The sequence below is a fragment of the Oryx dammah genome, unplaced genomic scaffold, assembly GCF_014754425.2.
Source record: "Oryx dammah isolate SB20612 unplaced genomic scaffold, SCBI_Odam_1.1 HiC_scaffold_29, whole genome shotgun sequence".
NCBI classification, from domain to species: Eukaryota; Metazoa; Chordata; class Mammalia; order Artiodactyla; family Bovidae; genus Oryx; species Oryx dammah.
Genome location: NW_024070213.1, coordinates 6,892,848 through 6,911,112, shown reverse-complemented (window position 1 = coordinate 6,911,112; position 18,265 = coordinate 6,892,848). Strand labels below are relative to the sequence as shown.

General features: G+C 49.0%; 3 protein-coding genes across 8 annotated transcripts in view; 2 read left to right on the top strand and 1 right to left on the bottom strand.

Annotated features, from left to right (window-relative positions):
* Window positions 1–3,699: 3,699 nt before the first annotated feature.
* PHETA2 (PH domain containing endocytic trafficking adaptor 2) lies at window positions 3,700–12,844 on the top strand. Of its 6 annotated transcripts, none has more exons than XM_040233181.1 (5): window positions 3,700–4,059; window positions 5,655–5,738; window positions 6,763–9,696; window positions 11,149–11,289; window positions 12,598–12,844. In XM_040233181.1, the coding sequence occupies exon 3, from the start codon at window positions 6,768–6,770 to the stop codon at window positions 7,554–7,556; it is 789 nt and encodes a 262-aa protein (XP_040089115.1). In that variant the 5' UTR covers window positions 3,700–4,059; window positions 5,655–5,738; window positions 6,763–6,767; the 3' UTR covers window positions 7,557–9,696; window positions 11,149–11,289; window positions 12,598–12,844. The 6 variants fall into 6 exon arrangements, with proteins under 6 accessions (XP_040089115.1, XP_040089114.1, XP_040089113.1 ...); XM_040233180.1 differs by having other exon boundaries at window positions 3,705–4,059; window positions 6,763–9,625; XM_040233179.1 differs by having other exon boundaries at window positions 3,705–4,059; window positions 6,763–9,647.
* On the top strand, window positions 9,349–12,863 carry SMDT1 (single-pass membrane protein with aspartate rich tail 1). Its single transcript, XM_040233184.1, has 3 exons — window positions 9,349–9,696; window positions 11,149–11,289; window positions 12,598–12,863. Exons 1-2 carry the CDS (start codon window positions 9,511–9,513, stop codon window positions 11,284–11,286), a joined length of 324 nt encoding a protein of 107 aa, XP_040089118.1. The 5' UTR covers window positions 9,349–9,510; the 3' UTR covers window positions 11,287–11,289; window positions 12,598–12,863.
* A 1,022-nt stretch (window positions 12,864–13,885) lies between these two features.
* NDUFA6 (NADH:ubiquinone oxidoreductase subunit A6) overlaps window positions 13,886–18,265 on the bottom strand; it is a 10,113-nt gene continuing 5,733 nt past the window's right edge. Inside the window, exons 2-3 of the mRNA XM_040233183.1 lie at window positions 14,785–14,900; window positions 13,886–14,092 (exon numbers count right to left, since the gene is read on the bottom strand). Coding sequence (XP_040089117.1) covers window positions 13,961–14,092; window positions 14,785–14,900 — 248 coding nt within the window. The 3' untranslated portion in view covers window positions 13,886–13,960. The remainder of the gene's footprint in view (window positions 14,093–14,784; window positions 14,901–18,265) is intronic.

Below are 18,265 nucleotides of genomic sequence, written 5' to 3'. Positions count from 1 at the left end.
CTTCACTCACTCACTCATGGACTGCAGCATGCCAGGCCTCCCTGTCCATCACCAACTCCTGGAGTTTACTTAAACTCATGTCCATTGAGTCGGTGATGCCATCCAACCATCTCATCCTCTGTCGTCCCCTTCTCCTGCCTTCAATCTTTCCCAGCCTCAGGGTCTTTTCCAAGGAGTCAGTTCTTCGCATCAGGTGGCCAAAGTTTTGGAGTTGCAGCTTCAGCATCAGTCCTTCCAATGAATATTCAGGACTGATTTCCTTTAGGAAGGACTGGATCTCCTTGCAGTCCAAGGGACTCTCAAGAGTCTTCTGGATAGGGTACTGTAGATGCTCATTTAATAGCTGTGGCATGGATACTTGCTGAGGGCTTTTTTAAAGAAAAATGAGAGCATGCCCTGGAGTATGGCCCATAGTAAACCACTCAGAAACTGTAGTGGAAGATGAATAGGTGCTACGAACCACTTTTTATTTTTTTTTTAACTTATTTATTTTAATTGGAGGTTAATTACAATATTGTATTGGTTTTGCCATACATCAACATGAATCTGCCACAGGTATACATGTGTTCCCCATCCTGAACCCCCCTCCCTCCTCCCTCCCTGTACCATCCCTCTGGGTTGTCTCAGTGCACCAGCCCCAAGCATCCAGTATCATGCATCGAACCTGGACTGGCGATTTGTTTCATATATGATATTATACATGTTTCAATGCCATTCTCCCAAATCATCCCACCCTCACCCTCTTCCACAGAGTCCAAAAGACTGTTCGCCGGGAGACTCTCCTATCTTGCCTGACACTTGGGCCACCCGTTATGCTCATCCAGACACTCTGCATTCTTTCCGTTTTCATTCATCACATTCCTATTGAGCAACGACTAGATATCAAACACTTCATTCTTGGCACCTTCACTTGGATGGTCAAAGGCATGTCAGACAGAACTGGCTCCAAACACCTGCCACTTTCATATCTCAGGTTAGTGGCAACTTTCCTTCCAGATGCCCAGGCCAAAACATTAGAGTTCTCCTTGGCTCCTCTTCCCTTCACTCCCTACGTCCAGTCTCTGTGAAAACCTAGTACTCTCCACCTTCAAACCCCATGCTGAGGAATTTCCCTGCTGTCCGGTGGTTAAGACTCCCTGTGTGGATCATGATAAACTGTGGAAAATTCTGAAAGAGATGGGAATACCAGACCACTTGACCTGCCTCTTGAGAAACCTATATACAGGTCAGGAAGCAACAGTTAGAACTGGACATGGAACAACAGACTGGTTCCAAATAGGAAAAGGAGTCCGTCAAGGCTGTATATTGTCACCCTGCTTATTTAACTTCTATGCAGAGTACATCATGAGAAACACTGGGCTGGAAGAAGCACAAGCTGGAATCAAGATTGCTGGGAGAAATATCAATAACCTCAGATATGCAGATGACACCACCCTTATGGCAGAAAGTGAAGAGGAACTAAAACGCCTCTTGATGAAAGTGAAAGAGGAGAGTGAAAAAGTTGGCTTAAAGCTCAACATTCAGAAAACGAAAATCATGACATCCGGTCCCATCACTTCATGGGAAATAGATGGGGAAACAGTGGAAACAGTGTCAGACTTCATTTGTGGGGGCTTCAAATCACTGCAGATGGTGATTGCAGCCATGAAATTAAAAGACGCTTACTCCTTGGAAGAAAAGTTATGACCAACCTAGATAGCATATTGAAAAGCAGAGACATTGCTTTGCCAACAAAGTTCCGTCTAGTCAAGGCTATGGTTTTTCCAGTGATTATGTATGGATGTGAGAGTTGGACTGTGAAGAAAGCTGAGCGCCGAAGAATTGATGCTTTTGAACTGTGGTGTTGGAGAAGACTCTTGAGAGTCCCTTGGACTGCAAGGAGATCCAACCAGTCCATTCTGAAGGAGATCAGCCCTGGAATTTCTTTGGAAGGAATGATGCTAAAGCTGAAACTCCACTACTTTGGCTACCTCATGCGAAGAGTTGACTCATTGGAAAAGACTCTGATGCTGGGAGGGATTGGGGGCAGAAGGAGAAGGGGATGACAGAGGATGAGATGGCTGGATGGCATCACTGACTCAATGGACATGAGTCTGAGTGAACTCCAGGAGTTGGTGATGGACAGGGAGGCCTGGCTGCTGCGATTCTTGGGGTCGCAAAGAATCAGACACGACCGAGCAACTGAACTGACTGACTGACTTCTACCGCAGGGGGCGCTGGTTCCATACTTGGCTGGGGAAGGAAAATCGTGCATGCCCACGCAGTGCGTCCAAAAAAATAATAAAGCAAACAAAACCGAATTCGGCCATTTCTACTCTCCCAGCCCGCATCACATCTTGCCTGGATTACTCCAGCATCTTCCTCACTGATCTGCTTCCACTCATATTTTTTTCTTCCTAGCAGCCAGAGAAATCCTTTAAAACATAGCTCAAGACCTCACTCGAAGGCTTCCCTGGTGACTCAGTGGTAAAGAATCTCCCTGCCAATGCAGGAGACACGAGTTTGGTCGGTGGTCCAGGAAGACTGGACATTACCAGGCACAACTATTACCACAACTATTGAGCCTGTGCTCTGGAGCCTGGGAACTGAACTACTGAAGCCTTCTCACCCTAGAGCCAGTGCTCAGCAACGAGAAGCCACAGCGATGAGAAGCCCGCACACTCCAACTAGAGAGTAGCTCCTGCTCCCTGCAACTAGAGAAAAGCCTGGCAGCAATGAAGAGAGGGCACAATAAATAATTATTAAAGAAAAACAAAAAACAACAACAAAAAACCCTCATTCAAGACCTGGTGATGGCTGTTCATTTCAGTCTGGAGTAGCAACCGTCACGGACTTACAAAGCCCCACCCCACACATTCTAAGCCCATATCCTGCTGCTCCTGCCACTCCGCAACACACACACACAGACACACACACATACACACACACACACACACACACACGGGTCTCCTTGCAGTTCCTCAAATACAACAGGTCTCAGAGCCATTGCACTAGCTGTTCCTTCTGCCTGGAATGCTCTCCCTCCAGGTTCTGGCATGACTGGCTCCCTCATTTCCTTCAATTATTTCTCAAATGTCACATTCTAGGTGAGGCCTGCTGTGACCATTCTGTTTAAAACTGCAACCTTCCTACCGCACCCCTCCCCCATTCCCAGACTCCTTGCCCCTGCTCTATATTTTCCACAGAACTTATTGCCTCCTATCTCATTTATTATGGTGTCTATTAGTAAACTGAATAAAAGTTAGTGGGGGAGACAGATAATAAACAGGAAATAAAAGCATGAATGTAAGGAACTTTTTTTTTTATATAAGTGGTTAGTGTTATTACGCAAATACAAACCAGGGATGTGATAGAGACCTGCAGGCAGGCTGCTTTCTCATGGCTGGGGAGGGGACAGGAGCTGAGGCCTAAATAATGTGAAGGACTTCGGAGGAGTAAAGAGCCTTGGGGTAGGGTTGGGAAGGAGGAGCGTTCTTGCAGGAACTGCCAGGGACAGAACTCTGCGAGGTGACAACCAGCAAGTTCATGGGCAGATGTTCTGAGCTCACCAGTCTCCCAGGGCTGTCAGGAAAGACTCCCCCCATCTTTGGTTGTGCACTCCTGCGTCTTTTTACCTCAGGCCTAGCTGTCCACTGACCCCAGGCAGAGCCTGGGCACCGAAGATGGGTTGCAGGCTGGCAGGAGTGAAGGGAGCAGAAATGAATAATCCCCCCCACCCCGGAAGCGGAGATCCAGCCGACTCCAGGGGGCCGGGTTCGGTGACTGGGAAGCTGGGCTGGGCCTCGCGGACTGGATAGGAGACCGCCCAGAGGAGGTGTCTGGGCCGAGCCGTCCCAGACTTGGCTCTGTGCGAGAAGTGGGCCGGGCGGGGAGAGGGGGGCTGGAGAGGGGGAAAGAGAAGGTCTCGAAGTTCTTGGGACGTGGCCTGGGTCCGAGGCCCCCGGATGGCCCGAGGTGGGACTCTGGGTTCGAGGCCGGCCATCGCCGACCAGCACTGGCCTCACTCCCGGCACAGCCGGCCGGGCCTCAGTTTCCCCCCAGCGTGGATCGCGGGGCCTAGTGAGTCGTGGGCGGGGAGGGGTGAGGGCGGTAACTCGAGCCGCCCAGGCGGGGTCTCTCGGCTCCCGCGGCCACGTTTAGCGGCCCGGACGGACGGAGGCCTGGGGTCCGGAATCGAAATGGCCCCGGGCCAGCCCGCGGGCCGCGCTCCTGGGCTTCGGGGGCGTGGAGGTGAGAGCGGGCCCGGCGGGCTCGGGAGGAGGCGGCCCCGGGAAGGCGTGGCCCGCGGGGACGTGGCGGGGCCGCTCCCCGCGCGATGGGGAAACCAAGGCGGCAGCCGCGCCCCGAGTCTGCGGCGCTGGCCGCGGAGTTCCTGGTGAGGCTACCCCGTTTCTGGGCGACAGCGGGTCAGACACCCCCACCCCTCCTCGGTGGCCATGGCCAGCGGGTCCCACGCCCCAGCCCGCCGCTCCTCTAACAAAGAATCTAGAAAAATGCAGCGCAGAGGATTCCCGCCGGGGTTGCAATGCGGGCCTCGTTAACCGGGGAAGCGGGTGGGGAGGAGACGCCCTTCCCTGGGGAGAGGAGACAGTTAGGTCGGCACCGGATCTCCTCTCCGCGCCCCAGTGCTGGACGGCCGGGAGGTGAGGCTACTGCTCAAGGAACCAACCATCTGTGTTATTCTCTTCCTTCTCCTCCAACCACCAACGGAGACCGGCCCAGCCCCCATCTCAGGACCCTGCTTGCTTCTCTCCATAGCCCTTATCAAGACGGGTCTTCACGTTATTTAACTGATTTAAAAAGACACTAATTATTATTTATTTTTGTCCTTTTTTTTTTACAGTGTGCCTCCCCTCGGAAATGTAGGCTTCAGGAAGGAGGGGCTTTATTTTGTCCACTATTGTATTCAGTTATTTTAACAAATACTTTCTGAGGGCCTCCCCAAGGCCTGCAAAGGGCTGGATATTGGGGAGGTTCCACCGGAACCAAGTCCAGTTGGTGGGTTCTAGACATTCTGGGGCTGGGGACAGCGCTGTAAACACAAAGGAGATCATTGTGGGATGAAGGCTGCTGTTGGGTCACCTTAGATCAGACCACCTTCCTGATCAGGACCACCTTACATATAGTGATCAGGGCAGGCCTCTCAAATTAGGTCACTTAAAGACCACAGGAAGATCCCCTGGAGAAGGAAATGGCAACCCACTCCAGTATTCTTGCTGGAGAATCCCATGGACAGAGGAGCTTGGTAGGCTACAGTCCACGGGGTCACAAAGAGTCAGACAGGACTGAGTGACTTCACTTTCACTTTCACTTTAAAGACCACAGATAAACTATGTGGCAAGTACTAAAAGGGAAAAGCAACAAGCTATGTGGGTACTTAACTCTGACCTAGCCTTAGAGGGCAGGGTGCTGAGGTCGAAAGAGTGATGATCAGGATGATGGGACTCAGATCCTTAAATTGCTCATAAGTGCAGGGCCTGGGTGGACCCGTGTATGTATGTGTGTTTTGGGCAGGGCAGTAGATTATCAGGGGTCAGGGAAGGCTTCCTGGAGGAGGTGGTGGTTTCATTTGACCTGAGGCTGAATAGGAAGCTGAGTAGGAGTAAGTCCAATCCTTTAGGATGGATTGACTGTATTTGAGAATTCTTTTGCAGGTGTCCTGGAAACCACGTGGTCAAAGGGCTGAGCCGTGTGGCCAGACAAGAGAGGCCCCCACGCCTGCCCAGGGAGCTCTGCGGGTAAGTGGGTCACTGCCAGGACTTGTCCCCCAAAGAGGTGAGGGAATCAGGAGACCAAGCTCAGCTTCTCACTGGCCACATGATCCTGGGAAGTTCACTTTCACTGTTCTGGTCTCAGTTTTCTGTGAGTCAGGAGAACAGTTGGATTATATGCCACTTGTGTGGGCTTCCCTGGTGGCTCAGATGGTAAAGAATCTGCCTGCAACATGGGAGACCTGGGTTCAATCCCTGGGTCGGGAAGATCCCCTGGAGAAGGAAATGGCAACCCACTCCAGTATTCTTGCCTGGAGAATCCCATGGATGGAGGAGCATGGCAGGCTACAGTCCATGGAGTCACAAAGAGTCAGACATAATTGAAGTGACTTAGCACACACATATGGGGCACCAACATTCGGTAGTTGAGGTTGATCCTACTCCACCACGCCCTGTGTTTGTACTTGTTTCCTGAGAAGGTCCCTATCTGAACCCACACTGATCGAGGAATGAGGCAGGCCTGCCCCACCGCAGCCCTATCTGGCCCTGCAGGCAGCTAAAGGACTACTGTGCCATCAAATGAGAGGCCAGCAGGGACCCACGGAGCCCATGGAAACCCTGGATTTTGGCTTCAGGGTTGGAGCTAAGGGGCCCTCAGATTAGGGGGTGATGTAAGCAAAGTGGCTTTTATGAGTTTGGGGTCCATTTCAGCCTAGCTGATGCCTTTTCCTTTGGGTTTTATAAAGCTGTTCACAGCCCTGTCATACTTCCTGGTCTGACACAAATGACATTTTCCTTTTCTTTGAGTCCTCTGATAACCAGGTGTTTGTTTTTTTTTTTCTTTTTGCATGATCCTCACAACCCTTTGAGAACAAAGGCAGGGAGACTAGCCCATTTCACAGATGGAGACACTGAGAACCTCAGGGCACAGAAAGTAAGAAGAGGCCACCGGGCTGGGGCCCAGGTCTCCTCCAGAGCCAGGACTCTTTTTCCCACGGGGTGCAAGCACCGCCTCCCTCTCTGATCGCTGTTTGCCTCTGTCATCTCACAGTTCTCATGGGAGCCATGAAGTTGAATGAGAGGAGTGTGGCCCACTACGCACTGAGCGACTCCCCAGCAGACCACACAGGCTTCCTGCGCACCTGGGGAGGCGCAGGGACGCCACCCATCCCCAGTGGCGCTGGCCGAAGGTGCTGGTTTGTCCTCAAGGGCAACCTGCTGTTCTCCTTTGAGAGTCGAGAGGGCCGGGCGCCTCTGAGCCTCGTGGTGCTGGAGGGCTGCACGGTGGAGCTGGCCGAGGCTCCAGTGCCTGAAGAGTTTGCTTTCGCCATCCGCTTCGACGCTCCTGGGGTGCGCCCACACTTGCTCGCGGCAGATGGGCCGGCGGCCCAGGAGGCCTGGGTGAAGGCGCTGTCTCGGGCAAGCTTTGGCTACATGCGCCTGGTGGTGCGCGAGCTGGAGAGCCAGTTGCGTGAAGCCCGCCACAGCCTGGACCTGCACCGCCGCTCATCCTGGAAGGCCGTTTCCAGCCGCTGCAAGCCCCAGGCTCCTGACTGCTGGTCTCCTGGCCTGGAGAACGGCCACTCCCTCTCCAGAGATTGCAGCCCAATGGGCTTCGTGGAAGAAGTGGGCAGCCGGCCAGCAGGGCGGGGCTTGGCCGAGTGGGAGCTGCAGGGCCCTGCCAGCCTTCTCCTAGGCAGGGAGCAGAGCCCCGTGTCCCCTGAGACCTCCTGCTTCTCTACCCTGCATGAGTGGTACGGCCGGGAGATTATGGAGCTGAGGCGGGCCTGGCTGCAGAGGGCCCAGGAGAACCAGCCAGAATGCAAGGACCAGGACAGACCTTGAGCCTGGGCCCTTCGGGTTCAGCCCTTGTCCTGCTGGTCAGGACGACAGGGCCAGTGCTTTTTCAGGAGTTTAAGGTTTTACAGGTTCTTTCTTTTTTTTTTTTAAACTGGTTTCTGAAGTTGCTTTTGAGGTGAGCACTCTTTCTTGCTTTTTAGGTTTTTCCTCCAGGTTCCAAGTCCACCTTCATGCCTAGAGGGAACTGCGAAATCATTAACTTTCAACCCTTTTATTTCCTGAGGCCCAGAGAGGAGAGGTGGCTTGCTCAGCAGTCACAAGGCAAGACTCAGGTCTGCTGACTGTGCTGGACTGTCCCTCTCTCAGGGGATTTAATGAAGTGGGTAATATCACATGACCACAGGTCACTCCGCCTTCACCTATACGATTCTACAGTTTCCAACATGGGGAATCTTGTGTAAATACCCAAAATTGCCTGCAGTGTTGGCTTGAGGGACTGACACTGTCAGAAAAAGTGGATTTACTGTGTCACAGGGGTTTCTGGGGCCTGGCTCCTCCTGAGTGGTGAGAAGATTGAACATGGGACCCCCTATCCTGCAGTGAAGACAGAGCCTTTGGAGAGAGAGGGCCGTTAGCTAGTAAAGAGGGATTTATCCTGATTAGAAAGTGTTAGGGCCCCTCTTCTTTCCCTGACTGCCCTGTCAGCAGATGGTGCTGGTCACTGCCCCAGGGAGGGCCAGTAGCTTTTCTGTTAGCAGAAACTCTGTCCTCAACTGCCAAGTGGGAAGCTGAAGTGGGCTCCCTGGGAAAGTCAGTGACTTTGAATTTCAGTCCTGGGCATTTTAGGAGCTTGGACATAGGATTCCTGGCACCCTGTGATCAACTCTTCTCTCTTGACTGGGCCCCTAAAGGTATTCCTGATCCAGAAACCCCTAGGAACTCCTTCAGTCTTTCTTATTACCCAGCATGTATCTGCCAAGACCCTCTGGTTTCTACTGTCACCAACATGGTGCCAAGCATTTTCTTTACCAGTTGTTCTGAGAGGCAAAGTGACTGGGTAGACAGGGCCAGAGGCCGATCAGCCTGGCATCCTAAGGATTCTGGTAGCAGTGGCTGGATGGAAGATTCAGAGCCTGGTCCAGTATACACAATCTCTCTCTTAGCCTCTTTCCCTCACTGGGGTCTTATGAGACCTGACGAGGGGCCAACTAGGCCTAGAGTCTTCAGCTTAAGAGCCTCTTTCAGTCCAGGAGGCCGTGATGCTGCCCAGGGTCCAGGACCTGCTCCAAGGAAGCTAGGTTTGTTTCCTAAGAAGAGGGGCTACCTTCCTAGCCCTGTTTGGGAGCCCCACAGCCTGTATCTCGTTTTATACGCAGATATTATAGGGTTTTGGGTTATATTTATTGTTACAGTGCTTTTTATACGATTAAAACACCATGTTTATTACTCGTATTGGTTCCTTTTTAGCAGTTTGTGTGAAAGCCCCCATTCCCCCCCTTTTCAGATATATATTCCCCCTTTTCAGATATATTTTCCATTTCATTGTACATAACATATACTGTGGCATGAAATAAATTTCCAAAATCATTTCAGTAGCACAAGCAATAAATTTGAATTGTATTTTTTAAGTGTTTAAAAAATACGACAGTTTGAAGTTCAATTAAACTGGTCTTTCATTTCAGTAACTCCCTGCTAGGCCAAGCCCTGGTTGTCCTGGGTGCGGGAACAATAACAGAAATCTGCAAGTTTCACAAGAACAACCCCAGTCAGACGGCCCCACCCACCAAGCCTGGAATGAGGGGTGTACCCGGGCCTTGGCGTCATCCTCGTGACGTCACCATGTGCCGCAGCAGGAACTAGGCACACTGCGCAAGTCTGTGAGCCGGACCTCTCGTTTGATCCCTACAGACTCGCGAGGCTTGGGCGGCGTTCTTCCTGAGGGTGTCACTGGGGCCGGGCAGTGGGGTACTGGGGCCCGGACTAGGGCCGGAGCTGGGAGATGGCGTCAGGAGCGGCTCGGTGGCTGGCGTTGGCACGCGTCGGATCTGGGGCTTCCCGAAGCGGGCTGAGCCTGAGGAAAGGTGGTGATGTCTCCTCCGGACGGAGCTGCTCAGGTCAGAGTCTGGTACCGACGAGGTCGGTCATCGTTACTCGCAGCGGCGCCATTTTGCCCAAACCGGTGAAAGTGAGTGTCTGCCTGGAGGCGGGGCGAAGGGGCCGAGGCCAATCATTGTGGGGAGTGTGCGCAGGTTGGCGCTGATCGACAGGAGCAAAGGCCAGTCGAACGACTGCCTTAGACCGGAAGCCGCATCAAGGACAAAGTTTTGTGCTGATGCACTGCTAGTTTTGACAAATGGGAGGAAGTGGCCGGTTGAGTTAGTGGTCGTTATTGAGGCGGGTACAGGGAGACAGAAGATGGGGGTCGAGAGCGGAGAAAGGTGGCACTTTGCACTAGTTCATCCAGAGGAGCGCAGTGCCCTGGCTCTTTGGAGCCAAAAGACTCGGCTTTATGCATACAGTATAGACAAGGCTTGTTACGTCTCTACTTCGTAGTTGATGGGATGAAAAACGAATTTGTAAATAAACGTTTCCTGGGACAGACCTTATCATTTTGTGTTTGGACCTAGTATTTAATTCATGTGACTAGGTGTGCAGGGAATTATTACAATCTGTTTTTACAAGTGAAAAATGAGGGGCCAGAGTAGTGAAGCCAGTGTGCAAAGCTAACAGCTGAGTTAGGTTCTGGAATTCAGACTTCCTGTTGGTACAGCCCCCACCAGATCCTGTTTTCCCATTACTGAGTGTTATTACATGCCCTCAGTACCCTTGGAGTTTTTTCAGTAAAATAAGAACAATCCTTTATACAGGGATTTTTTTTTTTTTTTAATTCCAGGGCTGTGTGAGAGTTACAAAACAAAAACAAATTATTTTAAAGCTATTTTGGCCGACGCAAGCTTACACAGAATGAGTTCAAGCCTGTTTCACAGCAAGAAACAGGGTCCATGTTAGGGGAAAGCTGCCTTTAAAGAGGTACGATTGAAAAACATTTTTTTGCGGGGGGAACCCCTGTAAGGAAATAATGAGAGGAAATGTTGAGATTTTATTGGAACTTCCCGTCTATTTAGTCTTTTACTGTAACGACATACTCAATTTTCAAAGTACACCTGTTTCTAAAATGTAATATAATGAAGTCATATTTGTCAGGCACCAGGGAACCAGTTAAAGAACTGTACAGAATATCTCTTAAGTGTACATGTTCATAATTTTGTAATCCGTTTGCACGTATTTAGTGACTTACTCAAGCAGAACTGAACTATTATTTCCCTACTCCACCTCCTAGTACTTTCTCACTTGTTTAAAAGCATCTGCAAGTAATTAATAGCTAGTGCTTTAATTTTTAGATGTCTGGAAGAGTGCCTTGTCTTTTTCTTTCTGGTAGTTTGATGGCCATAGAATCACTTTCTCTCTTCTTCTAATCATTTTTCTTGCTCCAAATTTTTCCAAGGACTTTAAAATCCAGTTGCTTATGATGAATCTGAGGTTCACAGGAGGGAATGCCCCTGAGAGGGCCAGGCCTTCTGTGGTCTTGCCAGAGTGGGCACTGACACTCACAGCCAGCACTCTTGACTCTCTGCAGATGTCCTTCGGCCTTCTCCGCGTGTTCTCCATTGTGATCCCCTTTCTCTATGTTGGGACACTCATTAGCAAGAACTTTGCTGCTCTACTTGAGGAACATGACATTTTTGTTCCAGAGGACGACGACGATGATGACTAACAGGTAAGATCTGCTTCTCCCCCACACATGGACCAGGAGCCCGAAGTGGGGTGGAGCATCGGAACTGTGATGTGGTTTGGACACTCCAAGCAGGAGCACAGACTTTTAATGAATTGACACACTTGCTGACTAATGTCTTTTATGTCACCTTTTCTCTATGTTGGGTGAAGGAAATTATCTTATCGACTTAGAAATTCACTGGGGTCTCTTCTAACCAGGTTGAATCCCAACCACCCTTTTCTGTTTGCCCTCTGAAAGTGTTAGTTGCTCAGTTGTGTGTGATTTCTTTGTGACCCTGATGAACTGTAGCCCTCAAGGTTCCTCTGTCCATGGAATTCTCCAGGCAAGAATACTGAAGTGGGTAGCCATTCCCTTCTCCACGGGATCTTCCCTTCTGACCCAGTGACTGAACGCTGGTCTCTTGCATTGTAGGCAGACTCTCTGCAGTTTGAGTCACTAGGGAAGCCCATTTGCCCTTTGTGTACCCTCAATTCTCTCAACCCTCAAACTTTGTAGATAATTTAATATGCCTTACACACCCATCACAGCTTCATTTCACCAGCTCCACACTGAAATTTAGAAACTACAGGCCCTTATCAGTGAGCTCCAGTTACCAGTAGTCTGTACACAGGCACTGCAGCCTGGCTCACACACTGCTCACAAACCTTTCCCCAGGGCCAGTTCCATTCAGCTTTCTTGTGTTGACTTCCGGTGCCCTAGTATGTGCTGACTGGCTGTGTTATTGTTGTACGTAAGTACCCTCCTGACTCTTTGGTCTGGTTTTTAAGGCTTGCCATGATCTGGTCACACCTCTTATTCCTGCCTCATCTTCCGTATTAGCTTCCACATGCCTATCCCGTTATTCACTATTGCTTGACCTCCCCACACTCTTGCCCACTCCCAGGAGGTAGCAGCCCATTATTCCTCCTGACTGAGAGGCTGGTTCCCACTGCGCTACTTCTGCTAGTTTATTATCTTTGATGAAGGTATCTTTCCTCATCCCTCCACTTGAAAGTGACTGCTCTGCCCCCTTACTGATCAGTACCTCTTGTGGTAGTCAGTATTATACGCTTAAGATATACCCTAAACTCCACTCGACTACATTCTTGGTGCAGGAAACTTTTTTTTTTTAATATCTTTGGGGCCCCAGTGCCGGGTCTGGTGAATGTAAATATATGAATGAATAACTGAATGTACTCAAAGCTGCCTTTCTCCTGCCATGTTTGGTAGAACCTCTGTGGAATTCTTTTTCAGTATATGGTTAGAGGTCTGTTCTGTCAGCCAGTTCAGTGCTGCTTTCCTTTTTTGCAGGGCCTGGAGGAAGGACAGAAAGGAGAAAGCCCTAACTTAAGAAATGGTGACGCTTGCAGCCTCTCCTCCTTTCCCATCCATAGATGGGCCCGGGGAAAGCCCTCAGCCTCCCAATCCCAGTGAAGACCCCTGCATGGTCTGTGATCACAGCCCAAATCCCCAGGCTCTGGGAGGTTCCCGGAGATGTGCTGTCCACTGAACATAATCAGATTATGAAAAAACAAAATAAACATCAGCTCTGTGTGAAGATGGCTGAAGTCTCTCGAGTTGGCTGTAGCTGCAGTTTCTTGTCCCTGCCGTCCTATCTCTTATCTGAACAAATAGGTCTTTGATTTACAACCCAGGGTCTTCAGGCCCCTGTGGATCCACAAAGGAATTTGGGGAACCCGGGACAAATTTTCATTATTTACCAAAGCCTAACAGCTGCACCGGGTAACTAAAGGCTGAAGCTTTTGTGTTGAGTAACACTGGCTAGCTATTACATACAATCAGAAGCAGCTTTGAATGTTTAAATTAGTCCTTGAGAAATAACCACTTTTTAACAAAAGGTGGGTTCCTTAGCTGAAAAAATAATAAAGGGGTTGTTGGTGCTGAAAAATTTGGGACTCCTCAGGGTGATTGTACCTACAGATACTGAAGCCCCTTCTCCAGCATTTAGACTGTCCAGGGATGGAAGAGACCACCACCGTCCAGAGCAAACAGTTCTTTCAGTGGGGTCAAAATGTATTCTTGTCATTTGAGCTACACCTCAATTCACAAAGGGAGTATTTCTGTTGTGTGTGTGTATTGAACAGCTGTGCCTCTAGCAGAATGCCTGAGAAGGAAGTTAACTTCATTTTAAGGACCAGCACTGTTGCAAGTAGAGGGCTAGGCTGCTGAGCAGACATTTTCTTCAGAATCCAGGGAAAAATAGCCCAGCTTGTCAGCTCCACCTCTCAAGCCTCTTAGTGCTGCTCTAACCCTTTCCAATAGTAAGAGCTGGTTACTTTTGGACAGTCTGTGCCATTACACCAAGCTCTCCACTCCTGGTGGCTGTAGAAATAGCAAAGTTAACGAAGCCATCCAGCACCATACCCAGAATGACAGTTTCTGAGCAGATGGCCTCTTCCTTCTGTTTACCGACATGCAAGGCTCGGAGAAAAGAGAATCTAATTTACTGGAAACACCACACTTCAGGAAAAGGGAAAGAACAGGTGGTGTGTATACCGGACCCAACTTGTTCAGACAAAAAGTGAGAGACTGCAGAAGTACAGCTTCCCACTGGGGAACCAATGGAATATCCTGAAACGACCGTCATATATTGAGTTTATTTTTGCTTTAAAATATTTAAATAGCAACATGCACCTTTTTCCACTGAGTGATTTCACGGGTCGTGCCCAACATAGAACTTGGACAGGAAATCCTTTGGCCTTGGTGCTTCTGTTTCATGGAAAAACCGCATAACATGTGTCCGCTGCTTCCACACGTTAATTGTTTCTTCCAGTTCCATCTTTCCCTGTACAAGTGAGGGGACAGGTCTCAGTCAAGAGTGGCTGGGTGGAAGGAACACAACAGTGAAGGCCAGGGTTAGATCATCTAGCACTGACTTTTTGAGTGACCTTGGGCAAGTAATATGCCCTGTCCAGACCATAGTTTCTGCATCTGGAAAGTGAGGTGGTGGACTAAATAATCTCTGAGGCCTGTTAAATATATATATATTTAACCCTCTGGCTGACTGGTTCCAAGGGGATAACTTTTGGTCACCAGGCCTGTGCCCCATGACTGCCTAACCTGACTGGCTTAACATGTACCGTTCTTTCCACGTTACTGGCCCATGCTGAAGTTGCCACTGATGCTAGTGAGACAGACCAGAGAGACAGAATCAAGCCCACAATCTGACTCCACTTACTCAGCCAACTGGCCTCTTCTGGCTGAGTGGTGAAGCGGTAACTTGCATGGATGAGGTTCAAGAAGAATTCAAACTTCCCTCTTTTTTTAGTTTTAAAATGCAAACCCCAGTGAATTTTCCCTTGAATAATCTTATAATCTATTTAACCAGGTGAGAACCTCCAATCAACTGTTCCTTTGAAACACTAGGTAACAGTTGCTGACCCAGTTGTTGCTTTTAAACTTGGTGATAAAATAGTCATCTGGAAAGCTCTGGACAAGTTGACTCCTCTTTTAAATCAGTCAGGGAGCGTCAGTTACCTTAATTACCAGAAGATCAACCACCCTGGGGTCTGTGACGTGCGCATTCTTCTTAAACATTTCCCGGACTTTATCCCGTCCCTGTTTCACAGAGATGTCTAGCTGGAATAAATGCACTAGAGAGAAAACATCATTCAGGATAGAGATGGTTAAAATGTGTTTTTAAAACATTGAGTCAGTGTCACTCACTGAATACATAGGTTGCCCATTCACTCCATTCACCAAATATTAGCCTGACCCTAAGCGAGGTACTTGAGGATGTGAAGAAGCGTGAGATATGGTACTATCTCAGGAACTTAAGTTTTGTTTGGGGAAACAAGCCCACTGCATTTGAAGAGGCAGCATAGCACAGCTCAAGAATATGAATAATCTGGGTTCAAATCCCAGCTTTGTCGTCTATCAGCTGTATGATTCTGTATACATTAACTTCTCTATGCCTGAGGGTATTTATTTGCTGGTGAAATGAGGAGGAGAGCAGCACATATTAACTCCAGAGCGGCTGTGAGGATTCTGAGAGAAGGAAAGATGCTTAGGCCAGTGCCTGGCACGGAATAAGCTCTCAATAAATGTCAGCATTATTATTACACAGAACAACTGGCAAGAAATGCAGGGCTGACATTAACATACAACGATGTGGTGTAGGTTTGTGTACCATGCACACTTAAGAGCCGAGGGAGACTGCTGAGTGTGCAGGTAGGGAAAGGTGTCAATCCAGCAGGCAGTTACTACCATATTAGGTTTACCAGGGGGATGGAGAAAGAAGTGTAAGAAGTAACAGCTCCTGCTTTCTAGGTCTTAAATCCACCAGTGCAAATACTGAAAAAATCACAATATTCAGTAATCCCTGATTAAGCGCTCAAACAGTGGGAAAGACTCAGTGACCTGGGAGTCTGACAAAGCATATATGTCTTTGAAAATTAGGTTTTAGTCATTTTATTCTCATTTTCTGGCAGTTGGCCTTCAGTGGGTTTGCTGATGACAAGGACATGAATGAAGCCTTGTACGGTAGGTAGATGGGATGAGGGGAGAAGGGGGTACACGAGGCTAAGTGGACAGCATAACCAGGCTCATGGGCTAGAATGAGCACTGTGGTTGAGACCAGCGGGCTCACTGGTGAGAATACCCTGCGGTATGGCCATTCCTGTGACAGGTCCACTCTAGTCTATGGAGCTATCACAGCCAGCTCTGAAAACCAGGAGGGCCATCTCGTGACTGAATTAACCAACAACAAAGTGTGAATCTTTAATTATACAGGTAGCTTAGTGACAGCAATAGAAAAATAAAGCTTCTGCTGAGGGAAAGACCATGCCAGGCTGACTCAACCAAAGAATAAGCAAAAGCAGAATCTAACAGGAGAAACTGCATCCCAGTTTTACAGGAAAGTGTTAACAGAGGATAGAAGATCACATGAGAAAGAAAGAAAGTCTCCAGTGGAGTGCTGGAGCAGCCTGCCATGATGAGCCAATTATACACAGCTCTTCCCAAATGTGCTGTCAGCGACTTCACTGAGAGCCTAAAGTCAACCGTTGGGGGAGTATTCATGGCACTGAAAATGGCAGGGGCTTTCCTGGTGATCCAGTGGTTAAGAATCCGCCTGCCAATGAAGGGGACACAGGTTCGATCCCTGCTTCAGGAAGATCCCACACGCTGGAGCAACCGAGCCCCTGCACCACAACTATTGAGCCCCCGCGCCTAGGGCCCAAGCTTCCAGGCTAAGAGAAGCCCACGCCACAACCAAGAGTAGCCTCAGCTCTCTCACGGCAACTAGAGAAAGCCTGTGAGCAGCCACGAAGACCCAGCACAACCAAAGCACACCACAGTATCACATTAGGAATTTTAGAAAAGGGTCAACAAAGAGACAGGAAGACAGACACAAATTAATGCAAACTAACATGGATCCTGAACGTTGGAATCTTACCACTGGGGCACTGTGGGGACTTGCCTGAAGTCGGACAACCGATCCCTGGCAAACGCAGGCCAAGAATCCAGGTTGCTGGTTCTTTTACAATTTTGTGTTCTTTTAAGGAAAGGAGTATGAGGAATCTTCCCCTGCTATCAGTGCTTACCTTTCCTACATTTTCATACTAGAATTCAGTTCAAAATAGGAGAAAAAACCAAGGTGCCTCTATGCACACGAGGGGACCAGCGCACTGGGTGTATGAATCTTCTCAGGAAAATGTTCACAGGCACAAAGGCAAAGTTTTGCTTACAGTGTTGCTCAAGGACCCCGCAGTGCCCATGCTCTCAGGTTAAGGATCCTTGTTTCTAAGGAGACAAATGCCATAGCTTTGACCCAGCTGTCCTCCTCCTGTTGCACCCCACTGAACACACCGCTTCACCACTGAGAAAGGCTGTGGGAAGTTAAACAGGAACAGCTAAGCAACAGTCTGCTGAACTGTTCTTTGGTCTAAATCCGTGGTCGTCAAACCTGTGATGATTCTGCCCGCTAGAACATTTGGCAACGTCTGGAGGCATCTTTGACGGTCACAGCGAGGGGGAAGAGTGCTGATGGAGCCACTGGGTGGGAGGCCAGGCATGTTGCTAAACATCCGACAAGGCACAGGTCGGTCTCCACAACAAGGACCACCCAGCACAGATGCTGCTGTCGAGAAGCCCTGGTGGAAACCAATTCCAACTGCTCCTTCTCAGCTCACAGATTCCTGGCTTACTCTTTGAATCCAAAATATTTTAATTTCAATTTTAAAAACGTCTGTAAGGCTCAAAAGGAAGATATGAAAGTGCCCCTTCTGGATGAAGGTGACTTCCACGGTGCGTGTCTTCAAATTAGTTAAGGCTTTTCTGAGTCAGGAAGGCTCGACACATTAGGAAGGATGACACTGGGACAGTTTTCAGTCATTTGCTCCACTTCCTTTTGGGAGCATTTATACCAAGTGCCAGGAGATTCTTAGATGGGAAGGTAGCATGGTGTGATGAAAAAGAGCATGGGATCTGGGGTCAAATGAGCTGGGTAAGGTCTCCACACCATCATGAACTATGACCTTGGCTGGGGTACAACCTCCTCATCTGTTTCCTCATCTAAAACATAGGAGAGAAAATAACCTCTGACCTCACTCCTTTACAGGAATGTGGTAAAAATCAAGTGACAACATCTTATCAACAGTAAAGTACTGATACAGGGTTAACTGTTGAAAATTTCAGCACTTATTTCCCATACCTCTATTATATTTGGAGTTTTAATGATCTGGTTATATGCCCACTTTCCTGACTAGACCATAAGACTCTTGAAGGCAGGGTTGTGTTTTAATCACTTTTCTATCTCTCTAGGTATCTAGTACTGACCCTGTAGTACAAGAAGTACCCAATAAAATAGAAATTAAATGAATAGTCTCTATAGAAATTTTCTTGTTACACTGTAACCAGCAAGCAGCATGTATTATTTTTTTCACAGGAGGGAATCTGGGGTGGTTTGGTTCTGTGCTTCCATGCAGAGGCAACCACCCAGGCAAATGGCAGTCTGTTC

Bases quoted from the DNA above. Each gene is read 5' to 3' on its own strand.
- PHETA2 (XM_040233181.1), top strand. From the start codon at position 6,768: ATGGGAGCCATGAAGTTGAATGAGAGGAGTGTGGCCCACTACGCACTG.
- SMDT1 (XM_040233184.1), top strand. From the start codon at position 9,511: ATGGCGTCAGGAGCGGCTCGGTGGCTGGCGTTGGCACGCGTCGGATCT. The intron at 9,697-11,148 runs GTGAGTGTCTGC...GACTCTCTGCAG, and splicing joins TTTTGCCCAAACCGGTGAAA to ATGTCCTTCGGCCTTCTCCG.